This window comes from Scedosporium apiospermum (genome assembly GCF_000732125.1).
Source record: "Scedosporium apiospermum strain IHEM 14462 chromosome Unknown SEQ_SAPIO_0176, whole genome shotgun sequence".
Classification (NCBI taxonomy): domain Eukaryota; kingdom Fungi; phylum Ascomycota; class Sordariomycetes; order Microascales; family Microascaceae; genus Scedosporium; species Scedosporium apiospermum.
Genome location: NW_015971877.1, coordinates 1096815 through 1122623, shown reverse-complemented (window position 1 = coordinate 1122623; position 25809 = coordinate 1096815). Strand labels below are relative to the sequence as shown.

General features: G+C 53.1%; 7 protein-coding genes across 7 annotated transcripts; 3 read left to right on the top strand and 4 right to left on the bottom strand.

The window, feature by feature from the left end:
- Window positions 1-373: 373 nt before the first annotated feature.
- On the bottom strand, window positions 374-1019 carry SAPIO_CDS10854 (uncharacterized protein; the record flags this gene model as incomplete). The annotated part of the gene is made up of 3 exons (XM_016784393.1): window positions 374-441; window positions 500-592; window positions 731-1019. The coding sequence occupies 3 exons, from the start codon at window positions 1017-1019 to the stop codon at window positions 374-376; spliced, it is 450 nt and encodes a 149-aa protein (XP_016638613.1).
- Window positions 1020-2922: 1903 nt separating this feature from the next.
- Window positions 2923-6627, bottom strand: SAPIO_CDS10853 (uncharacterized protein; the record flags this gene model as incomplete). The annotated part of the gene is made up of 2 exons (XM_016784392.1): window positions 2923-6268; window positions 6395-6627. 2 exons carry the CDS (start codon window positions 6625-6627, stop codon window positions 2923-2925), a joined length of 3579 nt encoding a protein of 1192 aa, XP_016638612.1.
- A 1800-nt stretch (window positions 6628-8427) lies between these two features.
- On the top strand, window positions 8428-9294 carry SAPIO_CDS10852 (Uncharacterized protein; the record flags this gene model as incomplete). Its single annotated transcript, XM_016784391.1, has 3 exons — window positions 8428-8503; window positions 8594-8623; window positions 8708-9294. 3 exons carry the CDS (start codon window positions 8428-8430, stop codon window positions 9292-9294), a joined length of 693 nt encoding a protein of 230 aa, XP_016638611.1.
- A 193-nt stretch (window positions 9295-9487) lies between these two features.
- Window positions 9488-11592, bottom strand: SAPIO_CDS10851 (uncharacterized protein; the record flags this gene model as incomplete). The annotated part of the gene is made up of 4 exons (XM_016784390.1): window positions 9488-11099; window positions 11168-11273; window positions 11344-11482; window positions 11557-11592. The coding sequence occupies 4 exons, from the start codon at window positions 11590-11592 to the stop codon at window positions 9488-9490; spliced, it is 1893 nt and encodes a 630-aa protein (XP_016638610.1).
- A 3270-nt stretch (window positions 11593-14862) lies between these two features.
- Window positions 14863-15763, top strand: SAPIO_CDS10850 (uncharacterized protein; the record flags this gene model as incomplete). The annotated part of the gene is made up of 3 exons (XM_016784389.1): window positions 14863-15125; window positions 15214-15338; window positions 15417-15763. The coding sequence occupies 3 exons, from the start codon at window positions 14863-14865 to the stop codon at window positions 15761-15763; spliced, it is 735 nt and encodes a 244-aa protein (XP_016638609.1).
- An 845-nt stretch (window positions 15764-16608) lies between these two features.
- On the bottom strand, window positions 16609-18467 carry SAPIO_CDS10849 (uncharacterized protein; the record flags this gene model as incomplete). The annotated part of the gene is made up of 7 exons (XM_016784387.1): window positions 16609-16839; window positions 16910-17374; window positions 17436-17729; window positions 17794-17976; window positions 18060-18226; window positions 18358-18398; window positions 18460-18467. 7 exons carry the CDS (start codon window positions 18465-18467, stop codon window positions 16609-16611), a joined length of 1389 nt encoding a protein of 462 aa, XP_016638608.1.
- A 1549-nt stretch (window positions 18468-20016) lies between these two features.
- SAPIO_CDS10848 (uncharacterized protein) lies at window positions 20017-25569 on the top strand (the record flags this gene model as incomplete). The annotated part of the gene is made up of 2 exons (XM_016784386.1): window positions 20017-25493; window positions 25563-25569. The coding sequence occupies 2 exons, from the start codon at window positions 20017-20019 to the stop codon at window positions 25567-25569; spliced, it is 5484 nt and encodes a 1827-aa protein (XP_016638607.1).
- Between the last annotated feature and the right edge of the window lie 240 nt (window positions 25570-25809).

Below are 25809 nucleotides of genomic sequence, written 5' to 3'. Positions count from 1 at the left end.
GGATCGTTTTGAGAGATGTACGGTAGAATAGAGTTAGGTTTTGGAAATCAATGTTTAATTGAGTTCAAGATAACGTTCTTTTGGTATGGCTTGGTGATGGTCCTGAGGCTAGTTCACTCGGCTCGAGTGTCATGGTATATGGAGGAGGCGCTGCTTCTTGTACGGATGATAGGGCTGCTGCGATGTAAATCGGGATGGACCAGGCTCTCGACGGATATCAACATTACTCCACGTAATGCGTATCTCGAGTGGCAAGTGCAAGTATCAAAATTTGATCTTTGAGGTATTCAAGATAAAAAAAAAAAAAAAAAAGCCGTAAGTCTATGTCCTACTATACACTCTTCGCTCTCTCTACGAGCGAGTCAAGAAACCCTCATTGCGTTTTACTCTGGACACACAGAGCAATTCCCGCCAAAGAAAGAAGCATCCCGATCCCAGTATCTAGAGACGTTAGCATAGAAAACCCGGATGACGCCGAGATCGAATCGGGGTAACATACCTCGACTGATAGCTTTGCCTTCGACCCACCAGTCGCCCAACACCGTGAATAAGAACGCCAAAGTATTCACGATCGGGACAGTAAGGCTCAGCTCTGTTTTAAACGGGTCCTCATTAGTATAACACAGACGCAGAGCATGCCGAGTTTATCCATCATCCAACCCTCACACACTGTCCTCCTCTCTCAAGGGAAAGGATACAAACGACGAAGAAGAGAAGGGGGAAAACTCACCAGCCTGCCCAATCAACAAGAAAAACCACAAACTGCCCGTAAGATTCAAAGCCAGCGGCACCACATACCGCGGATTCCTCAACAGATCCACGACGGCGAACCACGCGCCGTACACCTTCCTCGCCACGGGTCCCAGGTCGGGAGACTCGAGGATCGGGTGAGGGGGCGGGGTGTGCGTACGGGCTGCGCGGCGGATGAAGGGAGTGGTTAGGCCCCAGGCTAGGCCGACGAGGAGGAAGCCGAGGATGTAGTTCAGGAGAGGGGGCGAGTCTGGGTTGAGGCTGGACATGATGCGGATAGATGGGATTTGTGGGAGAGAGTGAGAGGCTGAAGGCGGGGAGGGGTGGATGGATGGATGGATGATGATGATGATGCTGCTCCTGGCTGAGATGGGATCAGAGTATTGATGGGGATGTCAGATGCAATGGATTAATTGATGACGATTAGGATCAGCCTCATCAGCCTCGGAGTCCGCGGTGGATGGATGGGGTAGCCGCACTGGTGATCGCTACAGTCAATCGCGTTGGTTATGCTGTCATACTTGAGAGACTTCAGAGTGAGCAAAGAACCGGGACGGGGTTGATTTGATGACGTTGAGTTGCCGTTCTCGGTACAAGACAAGATCAGACTGAGCATCCGCCACGCCACGCTCCGAACCCCTGGCTTGGGAAGTTGGGTGCGGATTGCTATTTTAGGTTCTGATGTGGATCCACGCACCGACCGCCTCGCGACTACCGCGTTCAAATTATTAGAAAGATCAGAGGGAGAGAAGCCTCAACATTGAACTTCATCCGATCATAATAATCTTTGTTGAGGCCTGAGAGTCCATTGAATTATTGATCAAGTATTCCAGGTGACGAAGTACGTATTCCACCCAGTAAGGATCTCTAACCGTTGTCCAGAGAATATCAAATCAACGTCAATCACAATCAATATTGCAATTTGCAGCTTCTCATGCGGTGCAATGCAGTGCAATGCATGCTCCTACGCCTGGCGGTTCCTCGTAGACGTCAATACGCTGCAGTTCCCTTGGTAACAATGCAATGTTGCATCTCGGAAAAGAAAACATCCAACGAAAGGCGTCGAAAAGCGTCGAAAAGAGTCTCAAGGCGTCAAAAGGCGTAGGTTTCTCAATACATCATGAAAATGCATCTGCAGATCCCTTCCCTCCTCGCCCCCTCGCCCTCGCCGAATCCTCGCTTCCCCTCAAATCAGAATTCCAAACGGAGCATCTTTGCTTCTGCTGTGCCTTAAGGCCCCAATCCATCCATACCCAGAATCTCCCTCGACTCCCAAACTACCAGTCCAATTGCCAGCTCTACCGTGCTGCTTTAGCCCCTCTCCCTCCGCCCCCAAAACGCTCTCTTGCCGCAGCTTTGGTCCGAGACATACATTGCATACACGCCCACACCACAGAATCTCCCTGTATGCGGGCCGGCCCACACTTACCCGTTTCAACCATTTCTTCCGAGCCGGAACCTATTTGCTTATTTCTTAACTTTTTTTTTTTTTTCGGCCAGACTCCTCGGACGGAGAAACCCTTCATCAGTGGATCCCCGGATGCATCTTGGGCTCCGCAACGCGGCCCCGCCGATGAATCTTGCCCTGCCGCACTCAACCCCGCTCTCATGCCTCAGTAGCTCTTTGAGGCGTTGACCGTGCATTTTGCTTGGACACCGAATGTTCAAATCTTGCCTCCCAGTCTGCGAAGGAAAAAGTAAATCAAGTAAAACCGCCTAACCGAACAACTCAGAAGCACCCCCACGCAATAATGGAGGCGGCAAAAAAGGTAACCCGAAAGGAACATTGAAATCTTCATTACTACATTCCTAACTTTCCCATCATCACATTCCCCAAGCCGAACCACCCTTACCCCCCAACCGATTACACGTATGAGAAAGTTTGACCGCAACCACCAACCAACCCTCCGTGTCCCTAGTTAATTTTCTTCAAGTCTCTTGGAAATGAGAAAACAAAAAGATGAGAACAGAACAGATGGATGAGAAGAAGAAGAGAGAAGAAAAAAAAAAAAGAAGAAAAAAGGAAGAGAAATAGAAACCAAAAAGATTTAACAAATAACCAACGCCGTGAAAACCCCCAAAACATGTATAAGTTATAATTAGTATACAAGGCGAAAGGCGTGAGGAAAGAAGACCAAAGAAATGACTGGCCGGCAACGGCGATCATCTTCTTCAATACCCGGCATACCGCCTCCTCGACCTTCCGGAACCAATGTCGATACTCTTCATCTCCTCCATCAACGCCCAGTCTCCGTCACCGTACCCGCCGCCATTATTACGGCCCGTCGTCACAAGCGCGCCGCTCATGGTCGGGATGGGAATTTTGGGAGGAATCACCGGCCCGCTGCCGCCCATCCCTCTCCCGGGGCTGCTACCGTATTGCGGCGCGTCGTTTTCGCTGGGATAATTATCCCACGTGCTCGCGCGCGTCGGCCGGGGAGGGGTGAAACCGCTCGAATCCGCGTTGTAATTGTGCGATGAGATCGGTGCCAGCGGACTTGATCCCGCAGGGGACGTAGAGGATGGTAGCGCTGGCAATCGGCTTGACTTCTTCTGTAACCTGTTACGCCCGGCACTACCAGGAGCAGGTGGGGTTCGCGGTTGATCGTCCATGTACCCCGCGGGGACGACGGCCATGGACTGAGGTCGACCCGCGATGCGCAGCTGGCGGCGACCGCTTTGCGGTGGAGGCGGCTGCGACCCCCTGAGAGAGTCGTAACCTTGGGTGCCAAACGACCCGCTCCTCTTCTCCCTCGGCTCCGGCTCCGGTGCCCAAGTTTCCATAGGCAGGTGATCTGACGGATCAATCTCCCGGCCATCATGCGTGATAATCTTGCTGCCGTCAGCATCGAAATACTCATCCCTGGGACCTCCCGAGTCCTTGTTTGAGAAATTCGGGTTAAACGCATCGTACGAGTCGGGACCGAACGGGATTCCCGACCGTCTCCGGTTCTCCGCAGGCGGTGGCACGGGGCTGACCGACTTCCGCCGGATGGTATGGTTCGGGTTCGGGCTCGGACGCGGGCTCGGCTGTGGGCTTGGTCCGGGACTGCGCGAGATCCCTCTCGATCTCGTAGGCGTCTGCTGCTGCTGAACGTGTGAATAGCTAGCGTTAGACCTCGCGTCGTACGCTGGCGAACCATATGCGGCTGGCGACCCCGCATTGGTGACATAGGACTCGGCTCTACCACGCAGTACTTGAGGCGGCGTTGCCACGCTCTGGGCCTTCTGCTGCCTTTCAAGACGGCGCTCCTCGTAGATTCGGTCCGAAACCTCTCGGGCTAACGCGGGGTCCACACCCGGTACAAGCGATGGAGGCACAGCTGGTAGCGCCGCAAAGGTGTTGGCCTTCACAATCTGCGTGTCGGCAAGTTCGTTATGGCCCTGCATATTATATTGGCCCGAGGCCAGGAAGGCTTTTCGCGGGACAAGTGCAGTGCTCAAGTTAGGGTCGTCCTGCAGATTTGGGTCAAATGACTCTGAGTACGAGGGAGAACGGTGGCGGTTGTCAAAGTCAGCATGATGGCTGGATTGCGACGGTTGGCGGTAGCCATTATGAGGGTCAACGGCAGGAGATGTTCGCGGAGGCTGATGGTAATCGCTAGTGCGATCGCCAGAGTCATGAACCGGAGGCCTATACGGAGTAATATGTTCCGACGGAGATGCGGACACTGTCGAAGACGCCGGTGCATATCCATTGGGCTGCTCGAAAGAAGAAGGCTGAGAAGAAGGCTGAGAAGATACATGAGAGGGGCTGTATTGTCCCGAAGCCGCGCTACCGCGTCCACTCAGGTTCAAGGGAGCCGGGGTAGGATTGTCCTCGTACCGCGTATCGTCAAAACTGTGGGATGATGAGTGAGCATCGCTCTGACGGTACGCGTGATACCTGGCAGGCGTAGGAGAGTCCGGAGCGTCCTCGACCTTGGGTTGCATTCCACGTTGATAGCCGTCGTGCGCTGCCGAATCGTAGCGCTGATGTCGTGGAGGCGATGGCTCGTAGCCACTGCTATTTACTTGGTGAGGAGATGCAGATCCCCCGTCGTAGGCCTGATACACGGGCCTAGACACCGAGTTACGATGAGCTTCGTTTCTCAGCACGTCGTGCCTCATCGGCGGTGTCCCCTTTTGGGGTGATGTGTCAAACGCACCCCGCACTACCAGTTCATGGGCACTACTAGTCCTAGATCGGTGAACTGGTGGCGGAGGCGGTCGCTCATCATCGGGGGGAAGTTCGAATCGTTGCTCATCCATATGAGGAGGCGGAGGCGGGGTATAATGTTCAGGGGCGGGACTGAACTGATTATGGGTATCATGACGGTCGAAATGCTGAGCAGAGTAGCTGGGGCTGTAGTTTCGCTCGTCGAGTTGATGAGGAGAATTGTCATATCGATCCGTATGGCGCCGAGGCGGCGGGGGAGGAGTCTCATACTGGATCAAATGCGCAGGCCCATGGGCCGGCGCAGCGGGAGGAGGACCTTGACCTGTAGGCGCGTAATCCTCGGGTGGGTATTGCCGAGGGGTTAGGGGTTTGGGGAAAGGAGGACCAGGGACGGATGGTTGACTGGAAGGCTCATAATTCTCAGGCGGATATTGTCGAGGGGTCAGAGGTTGCGGCACAGGAGGAACGGGACTACTAGGCGCATAATTTTCAGGCGGATACTGTCGCGGAGGCTGAGACTGATGAGGGGGAGGAGGAGAAGGGCCAGGAGCAGAAGCTTGACTCGTTGGCACATAATTCTCCGGCGGATATTGTCGTGTAAGCTGGGGCTGAGGGGGGAGAGAAGGACTGGAAGCCGGGGCGTGACTAGGCGCATAGTTCTCGGGTGGGTACTGCCGCGGATGTTGTGATTGAGGAGGAGGAGCAGGAGCGGAGGCTTGACTAGGCACGTAGCTCTCAGGGGCGTAGTTCTCAGGCGGGTACTGTCGCGGATGTTGGGATTGAGGTGGAGGGGGGGCTGCAGCTTGACTGGGCGCATAGTTCTCAGGCGGATATTGTCGCGGAGGCTGCGGTTGAGGAGGTGGTGTTCCATACTCGACGGCTTGAAGAGGAGATTGAGTGGGTATGTACGCCGAGGGCTGCTTCCTGGGAAGGGGTCGCAGGGGTTCGGGAGCCGGGGCGGGAGCTGGAGCTGGAGCTGGCGCTACTTCTTTGGGATGCGGGTCCTCGCCGGTGACAGGGTCTGAAGGAAGCGGACGTCTCTTGATAGGAGACCTCTGCGGCTGGCTCGCCCCATTGACGGCCTGGTCTGTCTGGATAGGCTTCGGCTTGGCCACGGGTTTCTCGGGTTTGGGCCGAGTATCGTAGTAGGTCAGTTCGACGCGGATCTCGCCTGCGTATTTGCCCTTGCATGATAGGTTATGCCACAGGTCGTTCTGGTTGCCTCCAGGAACGATGATCTCTTTCAGATCAATCCACCCCTCGCCTATCAAGTCGGTCTTCTTATCGTCGTGGAAAACGGACACTTTCAACTGGTAGTAATCAGGCGAGTCGTGCACGGTAAATCGGAGCTCTTGGTCCCTACAAGTTTGAGAGTTAGTACGGACAATGCCAAAGTCAAAAATCTCCAGCGATGCCAGAAGAACGGGGAGAATAGACCAAGACTGCCCCCCCTCCTTCGAGATGGTTGCGGTTCGCTAGGCTTACCATCTTGGAGTTTGTCCGCCTCTAATATCCGTCTTCGTCTTCTTCGCCTCCTTCCCGAGTCGTGCTGCGCAGTAAGGATCTTGCTTTCCAATGGTCTTGCGGTTCGGGAGGTTCTTCGCCCTGTCGACGATAACGACAAGGGTGCCAATCTCGGGGCCGTCGACCGTCATGTCGGAAAAGATTCCCGCTGTGTGCACCCCATTGAGGGGATGGGTTTTTTGCTTGCCGGACATGATGAGAGCTCGTGGCAGTCGTCAAAAGGGCTCGATATATCGAGGGCCCGGTGTGGTGCTGTTGGGGGGTTAGTAGTGGAGGGGGCCGCTGATGTTGTTTACATTTGCTATCTCGTTTGTTGACATTCAGAAACAGTCGAAAAGGAGAGACACATTCCCAAAAGTCGAATCGGACGAAAACTAGGAAAGGATGACGACGTAGACGGGAGAAACAAAATGTGAAACTTGGGGAAAGAGTGAGCCCAAGATTGCGAGCATCAGAACAAAAAGCTTCAGAGTGCGGAAAGGAAGGTGCGAGGGAAGAGGTGTGGTTTGAGGTCGATCAGTTCCTTTGAGGAGGCGGCGGATCGATGCTCTGCAGTTTTAGCAGCGATCTACTATTATTGATCCCTGCTTTTGTTGGTAGCGTAGCAATCCAGGGGGGGGCGGACTGGATAGGACAGGCCTGTACAAGTCGTGCTCCTCTAATAGGGCACCTCACAAGTACAAAAGCGGGCATCGGCATTCTTGTGCTAACACCCGTCATTGATCATTGTCGCCAGTGGTGGAAAGGTGGGGCCACTCCAGCACTGCAGGGTACATAGTACTTTTCGGAGGTGGTGTTTTAAACAAACCATGCTTAAATTCAGCACAGAACGCCTAATTTTCTGTGGGACGCGTGGCTGGGTGCTATCCCTGATTGGTCAAAATTCCCAATATGTTGCGGACAATTGGATTTTGCTAAAAAAACCAGCGTGGCTGGGAAGGCCAAGGCGGTACGGAGCTCGAGCCAATCACGGGAGTTAATTGAACAGAGCGCCACGGTACTTTTCCAGCCCAGGTCAATGTCCGATCCAATCATCGTTATCATGGCTGCTGGAGCATCAGATTGGGACACAGTCCGAAGTTCACTGCGACATCGTACTGGGACCTGCTTCCATCCCTTCTGGCTTCACCAACCTCGTCGTAATAGCTGACGCAACTGAGCGAAAGAAACGAGGGTGAGGCACAGGAAATCCCCGCCCGGCTGCTTGCCAGACCGGGCCGCGCCTCTTTTTTTTCTTTTTTTCCTCGTTCCTGGATTTTCTGCATTTTCTGCACATTCCATTGACGCATTCCACGCGTCTGCTTCTTCCTGCGTGGTCTTGCTAATCCTGCCAAGCTCTGTGGACATGTCCGAGTCGGACGCCCAGAGGAGGTCAGAGTTTATCTGACGTCACGCCTCAGCGTGAAGACCGAAACATCCATCGAGTCAACCCGGCGACGAGACCAAAAAGAAAAATAGCTACTGGCCAACTGAGAGGCGTCTGACTCTTTGGCAAAATCTCAATTAATTTAGTGGACGAGACGGTGTTGCGCTAATCACGCGCCAGAGCATGAATCAAGCTGTCCCGTCCCGAAACCGTCGCCATAGCAGCGGACCTGCAGATGTAAATCTTTGGGTCAGATTTGGTTCCAACCTGCAGCTCTCGCATCTCCATGGGAAATACTTTCTCGATGATAATATGAGGATCTTGTATAATTATTTAGTTATTCAAGAGACCTTCATTATTCTATGGAAACAATGGCAGGAGAAACGCGGCCGTGCTTTAACACTCCCTGCAAGCTTTCGTGTTTTTCGTGTTTGGTCTAAGTCGCCATCAACTCGTTGCAGGTTAAGGCGGGGTTGCTATGTCGAATTACCCCTCCATCAACCTTCCTGACCTGAACGACCACCACCAGACGTCGATCGTGATGATACTCGATCTACGCGGATTCTCTTAAGTTACAATAGAAGCACCTGAATTCTTAAACATACGTAAACTCTTATCCTAAGTAATCATGGAGGACCAAGTCTCTCGTCTTGTTGAAAAAGCTTGGAACAAGCTCCAAAACACTCCCGACAACCAACGACTCTGTAAGCCGCAGCCCTCATCCACGAATGCATAAAACACAGCCATTGATCCTTCGTTCCTATTCCTACGAGCCTCGACTAACCGTCTCCTAGTAATTGGAATATCCGGAATCCCAGGCTCCGGTAAGCCAACCTCAACACCAAGATGCCACCCCATCTCCCCCCCACCCAGCTCACGCCCCCATGACGTTGACGGACTCACCCCAGGTAAAACCACCCTCGCCCACCTCGTCACAACCCGCCTCAATACCAAATCCCCCACCACAGCAATCTCCCTCCCAATGGACGGCTACCACTACACCCGCGCCCACCTCTCCTCCATGCCCGACCCGCAAACCGCCCACGCCCGCCGCGGCGCCGCCTTCACCTTCGACGCCCCCGCCTTCCTCGCCCTCATCCGCTCTCTGAGAGGACCGCTGACTCCGGACTCTAAACCCATCTACGCCCCGAGCTTCGACCACGCCGTCAAGGACCCGAAAGAAGACGACATCGAGATCCTGCCGAGTCATCGCGTCGTGGTCGTCGAAGGGAATTATTTGGCGCTGGATGAGGACGTGTGGAGGGATGCGGCGGCGTTGTTTGATGAGCTTTGGTTTGTGGAGGTGGATTTTGAGGTGGCGAAGAGGAGATTGGTGAGGAGACATGTCGAGGCGGGCATCGCTAAGGATGAGGAGGCGGCGGAGCGCCGCGCCGTGGAGAATGATTTAGTCAATGGCAAGCAAATCGTGGAGAAGCGTCTAAAAGTGGACGAAGTGGTAGTGAGTCGGATGGATGAGGGATGGGTACACAGTTGAGAAGATAATTACGGACGTTGAACATTTGCATTTCTTCCTTCAAATGTCGACACTGGAGTAACAACGACACCATGATTGGACTTCGAAAAATGAAAAACGCACCAAAATCTACCAATATCAACGCAACTCATGGACGCCGCGTACGCCGAAACATCAATTGGGCCCAGCATGTCTTACAGTTACCATAACTTCCTTACAAGCCAAGCTTCCTAGCGCTGCCATGCGATAGCCACTCGAGTTGCTCGGCCATCTTCTTCCTCATTCTAGACGCCTCGTCAGAGGGCTCAACCTCATCATCGTTAGCGCCGGTCTGTTCCACCTTCCTAACAGGTGTCCTTGGGGGAGCCGGCGAGGTATTGGCCGCCACAGAGCCGGAAAAACGGGCCGCCGCAGAACGAGGGTGGGCCCGGAGCTGGCTAGTTTTCTCCCTGATCGCGTCGAGGCCTTCAACTGCTTTTGGCTTGAGACCGTGAAGCTCCTCGGCCGTGTAGGTGACCCTTTTACTTCCATTCCCTGCCGATTCCGGCTTCACTGGCTCGACAGCATTGGTCGGAACGGCCGGGGCAATAGCCGGGGTAAGGGCCGGAATAAGAGCAGGGGTAGGCGTCGGGGTAAGAGCTGGAGTAACAGCCGGGGTAAGAACTGGGGTGGGGACCACAGGTTCGTTCCGCTTCAACTCATTCTCAAGCTGCAACTTGGTGGCAATCTCCAGGTTTTTTAGTGAAAACACGAACTGTGTGCATCGAGCCGAGGTCTCGAAATCCAGGGTATAAGGAGCAACAAGGTTGTCCTCAGTCCTGAACTTGAGGGTGCAAATGTTGTCAGTCTGCCCACTAATCAACAAGTTGAGAACGTTATGGCTCGCAGCGACCTTGCCCTCGAGCTCAACTTCAAACCTAGCTCCCCTAACCCCTCTGATTTTGAGGACTACTTCGCAAGTTTGGCGCTTCATGTCACGGCCCACGAGATGGCCACTCATCTGAAATGCGATTCCAGCCTGGCCCTCTTTAACCTTCTTGGGCTTGCTCAAGTGTTCCTTGTCACCGACTGCCTTGCTAGGGACTGGAGAGAGAGCCTTGTGGGGAGCTTTTGTGTTGGTCTTTGGAATTACCGGGAGAGTGCCATGTCCTTGTTTCGAGTCCGTATTCTCCGCGCTACTGAGCTTAGCAGTGCATTCATCCAAATTCAACGCTGCAAACTTGGCCACCAGCGGGGTTGATCGACCGGCCTCGGATGGCGCAGATGCCGTCGTCTTTACCTCGTCACTTTCCTTGGACGCGTCTCTGACCTTGGTAGCGAGGTTTGTTCCAGCCGCCGGCGAGGCCACGCCAGACGCGGCAGTGCTCTCCTGGGCAACGTCCTCGGTAGCCCATCTCGAAGAAGCTAAGCCTTGGGTCGGCTTCTTCATAGCAGAGGGCGTGGCCACAACCGCCTGTGCAACAGATCTAACAGCTTGGGGCTGTACTGCCTGCAGCTGTTTGGCAGAAGGGGCGCGCAGATGAGGAGCAGCCTGGTCAAGTCCGGTACGCACCGGAGCTAGACCTTTGTGGGCGCTAGTTTGGGCAACTCCACTACGAGGTGTAACCGAGGCAGCCACAGGAGTAGATTGCTTTGCGCCGGGCTGGGTGACCCTTGTTTGAGGCTGAGCCTGAGGGCGGGCCTGAATGTGAGCCTGCGTTTGAGCCATGGGTGCTCTTGCCGGAACTTGGCGAGAAGGAGGTCCACTTCGAGACGAGGATTCTCCTGCCGTTGGAGCATTGGGGCCAAGTGCCGAAGTCCGTGGGGGAGGGGCCGCGACGAGGGGCCTAAAAATGTCAACATAAACTTAGTTTCCAGCTCTCTTGCGAAGAAGTAGAAACGTTACGTTACTCACCTCGCAGCCCGGGCGTTACCAGCATAGACACGCGGTCCTCCGAGATCATCCAGGCCCCTGACGGCTTCGGCATCACTATCGTTAAATTCGCCGCCTGCGATGGCGCCTAGGAAGATAATTTGAGCCACGAACATACCAGATTCGGGAACCAAGCCATGGGGAAGTGAGAGACTTACTCTTGAACTTGTTGGAAAGGGACATAATATGGGAATCACGAACAACCGGTACCGACCGAATGGCGCGACTGGGGTACTCAGAGCGGCTAGTCTTGTGCTCCAAGGGCAGCTCCAGCAACCTGTCGCTGCCCAACTCCGCCTGGATCGTTCGTTGAGTATCCCAACTAGCTGCTGGAAGAGCTCGGAAAGGGGAGGAGTTGGTGTGTTACTTACCCTCATCGCGTCTAGAACGCTCTTGTCGGCCCCCATCTTGACGAAGGCGGGTTTGGAGAGGTGTGAGAGTGAGGTTGGGTTGGGAAGAGGGAGAGGGAGAGGGAGAGAGCGGTTTTTCGATTTTATTTTCCTGAGATCTGTGGAGAGGGAGAGAGGAAGAGAGGGGGGGTGGGTCGATGTTATAGGGAGAGGAAGGAGCAAGATAAATAAGAGGAATGCAGGCCAAGTTTCTTACTTGGCAGTGCTAGGAACCCCAGGAATCAACTGAATTTATGGATTTGAGAAAGGCAGCCTTGTCTGGCTTCAGGTTAAGCTTCCAGAATATCATCGAAGGAACCGGGGGCTGGGGAGTTTCGTGTTGAGTATAAAGTATTCCAAGTTGTCCCTTCGAGCTGGTCTGCCAAGGGCCAATGCATGTGTAAGTGGCAAGAGCCACCCACCAGTTGAGAGCAGGCATAAGCAGCAAGAGCCGCCCGCAGCCAGCCATCTAGCTTGGCCATTCAGACTGGAGTTCCAGTGGAAGTTGAAGGCAGCCCCCTTCACCCTTAAATGATCGCTGTGAATGTGGTGATACGTCAATTGATGTCCCTTTGGAGGACTAGGATAAAGGGGATGCCTTTGTCTGTCAGGGGTAAACCTCAAGGACGTAGGCTGAGCCTGGCCATCAAAGGTGTCTTGTACATGGTGTTTCAGTATCAATGCTTTCTCTGCTCTATGTTCTGGTCAGAGCATATTCTATTCAGATAATTTTGTGGAATATTGGTTCTTGAAAAGCCCTAAATGTTGTAACACAGGTCCATGCAAGTCTCCATCCCCGGGTTTATGCTTTGAGTTGTCCTGATACTGATTCAAGGCCAGTTTAGGTGTTCGACAATTCGGCATCATCTTTAAAGAGACAGATCTAGCTTCAAACACTATACGCAAGTAGACTTATCCTCACGTATGACAAAACCCACGGGGACGGGGACTGGGAGTCGGCCGTTTGTCTGTTTGATATCTCTCATTAAACATCCCGTGTGTCTTCGGATACGCCCTTGGTTTTTCAGAGACTATTCTTTGGGGGGTCTCTTTAGGTTGTCCTTTCCTTCGCTGACTGCAGATGAAGTCAATTCCGCGCCTTGTAGCCCAGTAGTGCTATGGGAACCAGTACCGGATTTTCTCTCGCCTTCCCCAGCACTGATGTTGCCAGGCCTGGTGTCCATCGATTGCCAATCAGAGGGTGGAGGTGGCTGCTCGGGCTGTGGGAGGTTGCCGTGGCCCTTGCCGATCTTGCTCTCGGTGTTAGCCACTAAAGGAATAACCGCTAGTTAGAAATCTCGTCTTTCCAGGCTACATGTTCTTGACTACTTCGAGGATGAACAGTAGTCATCTAAAGGGAACTTGAAGGTCTCTTACTTTTGGTAACTATTGGCGGTGTAAAGGGGAATGATGGAAAACTGTAATTGAATTTCCCTTTATTGTTGGAGACAGAACCAACAACCGGAAGACTTCGTACATGTTAATATACTTGGCTTCGCTTTTGCTTTGCGTCAGGTTTATCTCATTGTGGCGTCGGATGATGGAAGTATATCGAGAAGCGAGGGCATTCGAAATCCTTCATTGGGCATACATCATTTTATTTTCCACCAAAGGGTAGAGAGGTTTATGTCCTACTATATATAATCAGGGTTGTTTGAAGGTGTAGATTGTATATTCCTCTTTGAAAGTCTAACATCGTCTCTCTGCCCTCTCCTCCTATTGCCCGCTGCTCTGGTGTCCTTCCACCTCTCTTCTTGCGCCTACCCATTCTAGGCTCGAGAATACCACCGATTCAATGCTAATAGCAGCTGGCCAACACGTCCTAATGCAAAGTAGACGGCCTCCAGGCTCCATCCTTCATCTAAGCCGAGCTTGAATTCGCCTGGTGTGACTGTTTTATTGCGGAGAGGCTGGACAATCGTTTATCCATCACCTAACACGCCGTCCGTTTGAACCGCCCTTTCAGTGTCCGCGGCACCCTCCAATTTATAGCAGCCCAATGCTATGTCGACTTTGTCCCGCTGGAAGTTACAATAATCCTACATTGAATTCCCGTCCTATCTCATTTACCGACTGAATGGTACAGCTAATAAGAATACGTGGTGGAAGGATAGCCAAAGCCAAGCTCTCATTTCGCGTGGGCACGCATGTGTGCAAAGTCGATTGATATTGACTCCCGATGCCGTAATACAAAACTGCCTACCAAATATTAACTACCCTTCGCTCTCGCCAGGCTTTTGTTTCCGTGTATCGACGTTGATCATTTCACCAAATCTTCCATCCGACCTTTGACTCGGATCGAAACCCAACTCGCCGTTTCGTTTGACGTTCCCCGACCAGAGCTGTTTCGTCCACCCCGCACCCCGAACCCCGAAAATGGATGTCAATGGAATGAATGATGTCACCCATCTGGAAGGTCTTAACAGTACTTGCCTAGCAGATGGCGCCAAACTCGGCTACAGCAACCAGTGTTCAGCCCAAGACCAATGTGTGGTGGGATTCTCTGGATGCCAGCCATGGTAACTCTTCCCGACCTAGCTTAGTGTCTTCCTAGACCTCACCCAGCCCACGAGGCACCAAGGTTCATCAAAAGATTCGCCAACGATAGGTTGACATAATTGGCTCGATTACGTCCCGAGATAGGATGACGTCTCCCGGCCAGTGGAGAACTGAAGGACAACGAACGCCGAAGACACCCAACCAAGAAGCTGAAGTGAAGGGGAGGAAAAAAAAGAGGAACATCGATATTTTACAACTCCATTTCCCAAACGCCCGATTACTCAGCTATGGCTTGGAGAGATGCGCGTGAAAAATACGCAGGAAGGGACACAGAATTGCTGGAGCCTCGGCGCTAATGGACGCTTCATAAAAAAAGTGGAAAATGAGGGAAAAAAATAAGAAGAGGATAATAACCAAGGCGAACATGTCCCCCCTCTTTCCACCACTTGCGTCCCATGACTGATTGGTGACGGGCTGCTTTGAGCTTTTGGGCGTTAGGTGGTTCGCATGCAACCCCCATCACACTTCCTGCGTTAGTGGAGTGGTTGCCTCTATGTTGTCGGAGGGTCACCGAGCCGCGCTCTCTTTAAATCCTTGGAGAGGTGCTGCGTCTTGCCCCCGATAGCAATCTACCCCAATACCCCAAAAGAGAGCCAGGCCGACTAATACCCCGGGATACGGTCTCATTTCCCACATCCGAATAGAAGGGGGATCCCTTCCCCCCCACCGCCGCCTTAGCTTTCGGAGCCGAGCTTTTAGGTCCTTTTTTAAGCTTTTAAGCGCCGAAACATGGAGGGACCGGCAGCCGCGGAGGTGTACGATACCAATCGCTTCTCCCAGCTCTACCATGCCTCGCGCCGCCCCTCGCCCGAGCATCTCGGCCTCGCTGCCGATTTTCTCTTCTCCCTCTTTGACCGCCATTCTATTCTTTTTGCATTTCTGGGTGGCTGGGCCGTGTACTTGAGGGGCGGTTCGCGCCGGACCGAAGATGTCGATGTGAGCGTAGACACTGACATGGATGGCCTAACGGCTATATTGATGCCGGAAGAAAGGTGCGGAAGCGTCCTCCCTTGTCCGATAGTTTCTTTGTATTCTTTTCCCATCGCAATCATCGACGGCTCTGACGGCGGTTCCGTGTAGGATTTGCGTACCAAAAACCCACGGCAACACTTGTATACAAGTTTTCGTCCACACTGGGGGTCGGTGGGATGATGAGTTCTCGTCCATACCAGAGCTCCCCGTGAGCGTGGACATTATAATCTGTGGTTAGTCTCCTGAGGTGCTCTAAATGCATTTTACCTTTAGTAAATGTTCTCTTCGAAGCTGACAACGTGACCGCAAAGGGAACCTTGGTATCCCCTCCAATCTATCCGAGGCGACAGAGATGATCACGCCCACCGTGAGCGTAGACCTTGGATTGCATACAGGCCAGGCTGTCCCCGTTATAGACCTCTACCACCAGTTCTCTACTAAGCTGCATGTTCATTACGAGCGGCGCAACAACGGCCAAACCGATGATTACGTGGACCTCGAGTTCCTTGCCGAGAATTACTCTCCCGAGATATGGAGGCTCCACCCGTACCTGAATCGGGATCACCGCTTGGCCTTCTGGCAAGACTTTGCCATCCGGCATCACGACGAGTACGACCGCGTGGAGCATATGGAGATGATATTGGGGTTATCTTCTTGATCCTCCCCATCCTCCTCCAAAGCTGGCCATTTCGTCCGCCTCATTTTCTTGGAGAATCACCTGCAGCGGCAGCTCTCTCTTCACTGCAACCCCATCTTCTTCCTCCCATTGATGACCGGTCACCTGACCTGCCTACCAAGAATGGAAGGCTTATCCGTCGATCCACAACTCTTGCGATCCCATGGCTGTCCTTGCCATCACTGCCTCTGTGCGGGTCCCTTAATATACCCTTGCGCCTTTGTTCTCCCCAAAATCGAGATGGCCATGGGACTCGACCTCCTCAAAACCTTGATTGGCTATCCGTACTCGGATTCATGAGTGTGTTCTCCATCTAGCCGGAAATTTTCGAGGGTCCTTCCTCTTTCTTACCTTGCTAGTTATCACAAAACTTTCCCTTTCCTCAACGTTCTGTATGATACCCTGTTTAGCACTAGACCAAAAAATTCGGATTTTCTTTTTTTTATACCATAGACTACATTCACTAGAAGAAGGGCATGATTGTACGGGATATTGCTTGGCTAACTAACCGCGGTCGTTATTTCTGGTTGACCGTATGGAGTTGACCACATAAAATATCATTTCATGGCACGGATGAAGCAAGAACATAAGTAATATATGTATTCAACATAATTCATCCGAGCCCATTATTTTCTTGGTATTTCATTACCGACCCAATAACGCTTACGCCTGACAGCGGGCTAAAATCCGAGACCGCCTTGAAATAACGACGAGAAAACCAAGTTCATGTTGATACCGATCGCTCCTCTGCACTAGTGGAGAGGGGATATAAGTCGAGGTCGGACGCACGGGGGCGGGGGAGGGGGGCCAAACGCCATCTAGTTCCCTCATGCCATACGCTTATCCGTCTCCGCCGAAGTGGCCTTGTCTCCTGTTTCTGGGTTAAGGTAATCGGCATTTTCGGCCGACTCGTACTCGGCAATGAGGTCGGTGACGACTTCTCGCGCTTCATCGAATTCGTTTAGGTTCTCTGCGAAGGGTGCCGTCTTCTTGTATCCTTCCATGAAGGCGTTTCGTTTCCTCATGCCATCGTACTGCTTGACTATTCGTCTGAAGAGCTGATGGAAATTGAACGTTAGTTATAAGGGGGACGCTATCCAAAAAAAAGGTATCTCTGGCTAGACTTACTGTGGCAATGCTGGTATGGTTGGCAAGCATCAGGCCACTGACACGGTGGCTCATTGGAATATACGGGCTGCGCCTAGTTAGGGCCACCTGGATGCTTGCCGGACCCCAAGGGATAAAGGTGGCGAGGCGTCGTTCTCGAATACGTAGGAGACTCTTATGGACATCGGTCGGGTCAACCTCTCCTTGGATCACGTTCAATATCGAGATGTAGCAGCTCTTCTTTCCGGGGACTGTCGAGACCATGCGGTTCTTGGGCTGAAGCAGCCGCCTCATGACGTCGAGCACTGTCGTCTTGCGTACCGTCTTCGCTTGCTCTACCTGGTCACCTGTGAATGGGGTGTAGGCGGTCATAAGGAAGTGGCAGCGGGGAGTAGGTATTAGTGACGCTAGTATGCTGACAAGGTCGTTATGCATGTACCCTGGGTATCTGAGGGTAGTCGTACTGGCAGACATGACCGTGGAGACCTGTGGCGATGACCGGTTAGTATCGAAATCTGGGGCGCTGGCCATAAGGGAGAGTACGTACGAGTTGGTTGGTTTGGGCGAAGGATGGCTCTTGGACGTGTAGCCTGTCTGCTGCTATATGTGACAAGGCACCATTGTCGAGGACAACAACAGAATCGGCATTCTGGGTCAGTCTTCTGAGTGTGAGAACACTGTTGTATGGATGCACCACGACATCGCCTGCGTTTGTCGTGTCGGGAAACACGGAATATGTTTGGACAATCTTCTTGGGAAACCTGTCGTTGAGTCGTTCTAGTAAGAAGGAACCGAGACCCGAACCGGTACCCCCGGCAATGGAGTGTAGCATCATGAATCCCTAAAGAGGAGAAGGAATTGTCAACGAAGTGAATGAGACGGGAGCTAGGTCTCTTGGGCCCTACCTCCAAGGAGTCGCTGCCGTCTGCTTCGCGGTCGATCATCTCCATTATATCCTCATACACCGACTCTCCCGTCTGGTATCCATCACCCCAGTTATTCGCCGCACCTACACCATCCTTGCCAACATAGAAGTTTTCTGGGTTGTAGATGTTTTTGTATGGACCCGTTTGGATACCGTTTAGGACCTAGAACCAGAAAGCAGTGTGAGCGGCTGCGCAGATGTTCGTAGAGTAGGCAGACATAGGCGAGATTCTGGGTCAAGACATACTCGAGGCTCCAGGTCTATTAATATTGCGCGGGGAATGTATCGCGTATCGTCGCTCTGGTAGTAGAAAACGTCCTTCCTGTCGCCGCCTTCGGTCGCAAAGTCCTCGAGATTACCATCTTGGTTGATTCCGTGCTCTTGACAGAGCTGCTGCCAGAACTGGCTTCCAACTGCAATGTATTAGCTATTTGGGACTGATTTAGAGTTGGCACAGGGGCGTTATCGGGCAGTATTGCCGACATCGTGGCACTATCGCGGTTTCGCGGGGAGGAGGGGGGGTGGAGGGGTCGGGCAGACATACTGCTGTTACCGCATTGCCCAGCCTGGACAGTGATTATTTCTCTACCGGGCGCAAAATTAGAAGAGGAATTTTGACGATAATGGGTTGTTGGTGCTAACATACCTGGGCATCTTGGTCGGGTTCTGTGAATCAGCTCTTGGGGTAGATAGGACGAAGGTATGTGTAGTGAAGTTTCTCTGCGACGCGGTGCAGGCGCGTTTGGTTGCTAAAGTCTACAAGCAGTGTACACTTAGGATCGATGTGTGGTTGTGCTGAGATGTACCTAATACTTAGGACTTGGTTCTCGAGGAGACCGTTTTGGTCTGAGGTTGGTAGCAAAATATGATTAATGAGACGAGGTACCGAGGTACTTGCTTCGATTTTGGCCCCCAAAACCGGGAATGGAGATTGACTTTACCCCGAACCAGAGCATGACGGAATACACTTTTCAAGCATAAAATCGGAGTTGACTGGGACCGTTATGATCTGTTGATAAGGATAGCCACCCAGTGTTGGCAATCTACCTGTGTACGAAGCAACTTGCTGAGGTGGAGGGCATTTTGGGGTGAAGGGCGAGCTCGCCGTGCAATATTATATGGGCATCATAGTGTACGAAGTACACATATTGTTATTGAGGTTGTTTCAAATGAGGCTATTCCAAGTAGGCCGTTTTGGGAGTATCAAATGAGAGAGCAGCTGTAAGATTAGCGGGGCAAGCTGATTTGGTGAGGCCAACAGAATCCGGGTTAGTGGAGCCACTGAGGATCGAGACATCAATGATGCATGAAGTGACGATGAGTTACGAAGTACGACCTTCGAAGTACTTCTTACAAAGAGTTGCATCCCGACTCCCGAGTCGTACTATATTACCAACTTAACCTTCCTGGTACGTGGTACTTTATGTGACGTTGCGATTTCATTCGGATTGAGCTTACACCACACTTATCCAGCAGGCACGACCATTCGTCTTGGCAAGGTAATTTAGACACATTCCCTCCCGGTCTCGACCGATTTGCCTCGTCCGAAAGAAGGGCACAAGTGCACCTGAGCCTCGACTGTCTTGATTACTGACCAGTCCACAGTGCCCGTGGCCCGTTACACCAATGCTGAACCAGCCGTCGACCGACATAACCTTCTAATATATGCATGCCTGGTGACCTGCAGTCACACACTCCTCCTAGAATAGACTGACTTTCGAGTTGGCTCTGGCTTTTTGGGGATAGAGTGCTCCAAAGTCACAAATACCACCTACCCTGGCGATCTCCTCAATTCAGAGTAGCTACCCAGTTCCTGCTTGCCCCGGAAGCCAATTTCCTTCGAATGCGCCCCACGCCTCGAGCTTGCCCCTTTATCTGACAATTCGACGTTGGACGACGAACCCCATCAACCGTATCAAGCGGCGACAAATATCTCTTGGCCTTGGTCCTCTCCACAAACCCAGCTGAAACCTTGGCTAGCAGACTTTCCCTCCAGCCGTTAGATGCTAATCTTAGGCTCTTTCTGATCATGTTGGATTTGAAAGCCGTAGCAAACCCTCCATCGACTCTCCTGGCCTACTGATTGCCAACCTCTGGGCGTTGAACCTTTCCCTCGACCCCCGTGCCGCTCCTTCGAACCTTGCCCGACTCGTCCGATCTTGTGCCCCGCCCTCGCGTTGGCCCCTATCCTACATCCCATAGGATGCCCGCCACGACTCAAAATGCGTCGCTCGACGAGTCTCCATCGCCCTTGACCAATCCTGGGGCCGCGCCGCCTGTCTGGCCGGTGACCGAGCTGCCGCCTACTGCCTCTGCGGTCCTACCTCCTCTCAGTACGCCGAACAATTCTGTGCCACCTAGGAAGCCGCTCCCCGGAAACGGCACTGTTTCCTCCGAAGTAAAGACCTCGACGACTCCAGCTCAGGACATGTCTCCTATCCTCGAGGCCCCATCGCCTACACAACTACCCACGGCCAGCGGCGAGCTTGAGGCGAACGGCCAGGAAAATGGAAATGATGCTCTTGCGTCCGTGCCACAAGGTCGGCGGAGTGTCCAGTTTGCCCGTAGAGATGGCGTCCCGGAATCAGCCTCCCATTCCCGGCAGCCGTCCTGGGAGGATCCCGATGGTGGGAATAGATCGAAACCTTCCTCCTTTATATCGAAGTTGAAGGCGCTTGCGGTGACCGGCGCATTACAAACTCAAAAGTCTCCCTCCGTCGATCCTCAAATGGCGAGCCAGTCACTCCCAAGCTCACCCATCGGCGGCAGATACCCCAGCCGGAACGGTCACCTACAAAATGAAGGCGGCGGTGATAGCGACGCAGATGCCGATGCCGAGGAGACGGCCGACGAAGCTGCCGCGGAAGAAGTACGCAAGGCGATGAAGGAAAAGAAGCAGCGTGCCAAGAAAATGCGCCGTCCCAGGATGCCCGATTTCGCTTCTACGCCCAACACACCTATCCACAAGAGTTCGGCTGATGCTGCAAACGTTGGCCGACGGTTCATTAGTAGACGCGCGAGTTTGTCTGGACCATCCGATATGCAGCATCACCGGGAACTTTCCGATGGGGAGGGCCGAGATGACGCCGCCCGCGACCTTTGGCGCCGTGGCACCTCGTGGATTTCCGGTCCAAATCGGACGAATACCGGGGAAGAGGCAGATGATGTCGACAGCCCTACCGGAAAGCGGATGGGCCACTTCCGGCGCATGACCTACTTTGGCGGTGGCACTGGCGGTGGTGGCATGTCCGATGGCGACAACACTACCCCCCGACGAACTTTCTTTAGTACGGACCGTGCGTCCAGCTTTGCTGTGCCCAGGTGGCCGGCCGTGGTAAAGAACACTATAAAACTCTGGCGCACCAAGAAGGATGATAGGTTTGACTACACTAAGTCTGCAGAGCTTATGGCCGAACTTCGGGCTGGCGCGCCTGCGGCCGTCATGCTGGCGAGTATGATACAGCGTGATGAGCATGGCAACAAGCGCATACCCGTCCTTCTTGAGCAGCTGAAGGTCCGTGTGTCTGATAGCACCGCGGCACCAGAGTCTGACAAGCCTGACAAGACTGACAGCGATCGCCATTGGGTTTTTACGCTTGATCTTGAGTACGGAAGCGGCCCAAGCCGGATGAAGTGGCAGGTCATACGTACGCTTCGAGACATTTACGAGCTCCACCTCCGTTACAAGTTTGCGTTCGCCAAAGACATCCAGAGGAGCCTGCCCGGAGGTGCTGGCAGCGCGGACTATGGTTCTAGGCGAAAACAGCCCAAGTTCCCTCTCTCGACTTTCCCTTATCTTCGCGGTGTTCGAGGATTAGCCGACGCCGACGAGAGCGACGAAGAGGGCGTGACGAGCCAGCGAGGTGAAGAAACTGCTGACGAGGGTACTGCTGGAGAAGGCACCGCCAGCGAGATGGATGTCCGAGGTGGACGGCGAAGGTCCAGAATAATGGGTCCTGGACACCGGAGGCTGAGATCAACTTTTACAGATCAAGGTGACCTATCCGCCGCCGAAGGATCTGTAACTGGCCAGACCGCCGCCCAGGCAGCATTCGTGATAAAGCAGCGCCACATTGAAAGGCAACGTCGCCTGCTGGAGAAATATCTTCAAGACATGATTCGTTGGCTCATGTTCCGAGCCGACAGCAATCGCCTGTGCCGATTCTTGGAGCTCTCCGCTCTGGGTGTCCGATTGGCTGCTGAGGGTAGCTTCCACGGGAAGGAATGCTACCTACACATCCAGTCTTCTAAGGGCATGGATTTCCGGCGAGTCCTGACTCCCAAGAAGGTGATTGCACGCCATAGCCGCAAGTGGTTCCTTGTCCGTGAGAGCTACATCGTTTGTGTCGAGTCGCCCGAGAACATGATCATCTACGATGTCTACTTAGTTGATCCAAAGTTCACCATCATCTCAAAGAAAAGCACCTTGAAGCAGATCGGCGAGAAGATGATGGATACGGCGGATCCATCGGCGGCAGAGGAGAAACCCCAGGAGAAGCGCGAGGCGAAGCACCCGAAACACCATACCCTAACTATCCAGACGTCGGAAAGAAAGGTCAAGCTATTTGCCCGGAAAGAGGTGGTTATGACACAGTTCGAGGAGTCTGTGCGGACGATGCTAAAGAATACGCGGTGGCATGAGAAGAATCGCTTTGACAGTTTTGCACCGGTTCGCACCGGCGTTTTCGCCGAGTGGCTTGTCGACGGTCGCGATTACATGTGGAACGTGTCGCGGGCCATTAACATGGCCCGAAATGTGATCTACATTCACGACTGGTGGCTTAGTCCCGAACTCTACTTGCGCCGTCCAGCGGCAATCAGCCAGAAATGGCGACTCGACCGGCTCCTGCAACGGAAGGCCCGCGAAGGCGTCAAAATTTTTGTCATTATCTACCGAAACGTCGAGTCCGCCATTCCCATCGACTCGGAGTACACTAAGATTTCGCTTCATAACCTGCATCCGAACATCTTTGTGCAACGCTCGCCCAACCAGTTCAAGAAGAACCAGCTATTCTTCGCGCATCACGAGAAACTTTGCATCGTGGATCACGATATCGTGTTCTTGGGTGGTATCGATCTCTGTTTCGGCCGCTGGGATTGCCCTCAACACCCTCTCGAGGACGACAAGCCCACCGGATTTGAAGACGGTGGCTTCCCCGCAGATCCGGCAAATTGCCAAGTATTCCTCGGCAAGGACTACTCCAATCCAAGGGTTCACGACTTCTTCCGCCTCCACCAGCCGTACGATGATATGTATGACCGCAAGGTCACCCCTCGAATGCCTTGGCATGACGTTGGAATGCAGTTGGCCGGACAGCCCGCCCGCGATCTCACGCGACACTTTGTTCAGCGATGGAACTACCTACGTCGTGGTCGGAAGCCCACTCGAGCTCTCCCCTTCCTTCTACCTCCCCCTGACTCGAGACCCGGCGAATACAAGGATATGGGACTCTCAGGCACCTGCGAGGTCCAGATTCTGCGCTCCGCTGCCGCATGGTCTCTTGGGACTTACGACACGGAAGTCAGCATTCAAAACGCTTACGTCAAGATGATTGAGGATTCGGAGCATTTCGTCTACATCGAGAACCAGTTCTTTGTTACCAGTACTCAGGCTTACAACACCAAGGTCGTCAATCGCATTGGCGACGCCCTCGTCGATCGAATTATTCGCGCATACCAGAACCAGGATGACTGGAAATGCTTCATCCTCATTCCATTGATGCCTGGGTTTGAGAGCACGGTAGATGAGCAGCCTGGTATGAGTGTTCGTTTGATTGTTCAATTCCAGTACAGGAGTATATGTCGTGGCGAAAGCTCCATCTTTGAGCGTCTCCGCGCTGTTGGAATCGATCCAGAAGACTATATCCAGTTTTACAGCCTTCGAAAATGGGGGAAGCTTCACAATGATATATTGGTTACTGAGCAGCTATACATTCACGCCAAGATCATCATCGCTGATGACCGTGTTGCTCTGATTGGCTCGGCCAATATCAACGAACGATCCATGCTTGGGAACAGAGACTCCGAAGTAGCCGCCATTATCAGGGATACTGACATGATCTGGTCAACCATGGGTGGAAAGCCTTACCAGGTCTCACGGTTCGCCCATACTTTGCGCATGCGCCTAATGAGAGAGCATTTGGGTCTTGATGTCGACGAAATAGAGGCCGAAGAACGGCAGATAGTTTTGGACCGAGAGGCGGAAATGAGCCAACAGGCCCAATTCGAGCAAGATATGGACAAGATCTACGGCGAGACCAAAAGCCCCGAGCCTTCGGAGGAGCACCTCGCACCCAAGAGGCCGCCCTTGATGCACGTACAGAGCTTCAATCGCGATGCCGAGCCGCCGACGGATGAGGATGATAGAGCGAGCATTCGCTCTAAAGGAAAACAAGTTGAATTCGACCCGCGAATCACGGGTAATGTCGACCACGAGCGTGAGGTTGCTGGCTTCGGAGAGGACCGGTGGAAGACAGCAGCCAAACTCGGTGTTGACCAGGGCAGAGATTCTATTGTTGTGGATGGCCGCGAAGTCCTGCTTCACAACATCTCCCCAGAGGGCAAGGGCACTCTTGATAGCCCTAAGAAGTTCTCCCACCACCATCATCATAACTCCCGGCCCCTTTCCTCCAGTCGCCAGAGTGACATTGCTTCCAGCATTGATCCCGGCGATCGCCTACCCCCCGTCCCTGCTTTGAATCGCCGGACTACCGAGCAACTTGGTCTACCCAGGGCCAGCCAGCTCCCAACGCTCCCAGCTCTTGACGACACGGATATCGGGGGCCCTCCAGCCATTCCCGAACTAGATGGCAGGGATGAAGCGACGCACCCTCTTGCCGCGGACATCAAACTCGCATATATTGACAAGAACTGCATGCGGGATCCGCTTAATCCCAGCTTCTTCGAAGACGTCTGGAACAGGACGGCGGAAAATAATACCCGGCTGTACCGCGAGGTATTCCGATGCATGCCGGATTCTGAGGTGAAGACGTGGGGCGAGTATCGTGATTTCACCAAATATGCAAACAAGTTCCACATGAGCCAGATGGGGCTGAACAAGATTCCAAAGCCACAGAGTAAGGGTGGTGAACATGGTCCTCCCGCTACGGAGCAGGTGTCCGAGAAGGTCATATCTTCCGGGCTTGACTCTAACCCAGCCATTGTCATGCCGACTGAAGACGAGACCGAGCTCGATGAGAAGAAGGCTTCTGCAGCTGAGAATGGAGGCGAACAAGCGTCGAAGAACCGTCCTACCCCAGGTCTGGATCTAGAGAAGATCGTCACAGCTTACTCCCAAGATCAACCGTCCCCTGTCCTCCCTCCAGGAGATATCCCGTTCCCTGCCCTGGAACAGCAGCCAACGCACACGACCAGGTTCTTGGATCCGCTGAAGGAGAAGAGACGGACTACCTTCCTGCCTTCGGAAAAGCCGGCGTCGCGCGACACCTCGGGATCTGTCCACGGTAATGTCGGCTCGATGAGGCGTCGTCGACGAGGCACGACGAAGACCAGCCGACGAGGTCTGGTATTCGAGGATGTCCTCAGCCGGGATGAAGCTGAAGAACTTCTTGGCCTTACGAGAGGCAACCTTGTTCAATTCCCCTACGACTGGCTGGTAACAGAGGAGAGTAATGCCAATTGGGGCTACCACCTTGACGGAATGGCGCCAATCAGCATCTAGTAAGTAGCAGCGAACTATACAACCTTCCACTCGAGTGTCTTCTGAGAGCTTATGCTAACATTTTCTAGTACCTAAACGTATGTATACGGGAGGAGTAGTTGGGGAGAAGCTAGTTGCAAGTGTGACACTAAACTTTGAATTCAAGTTATTGGACACCCTCCAAAGGGTTCTCTGCATTACTAGGAGTTTTTTCTTTTTTCCTTTGTCTTCTTGGGCCTATATTTTTTGCATAAAGCGCTCATCAAGTATGCTTTTTTTTTCTCTCTTTTGCACTGGTAAGATGGGCATTCCAACATCCTTATCGTATTATTATAG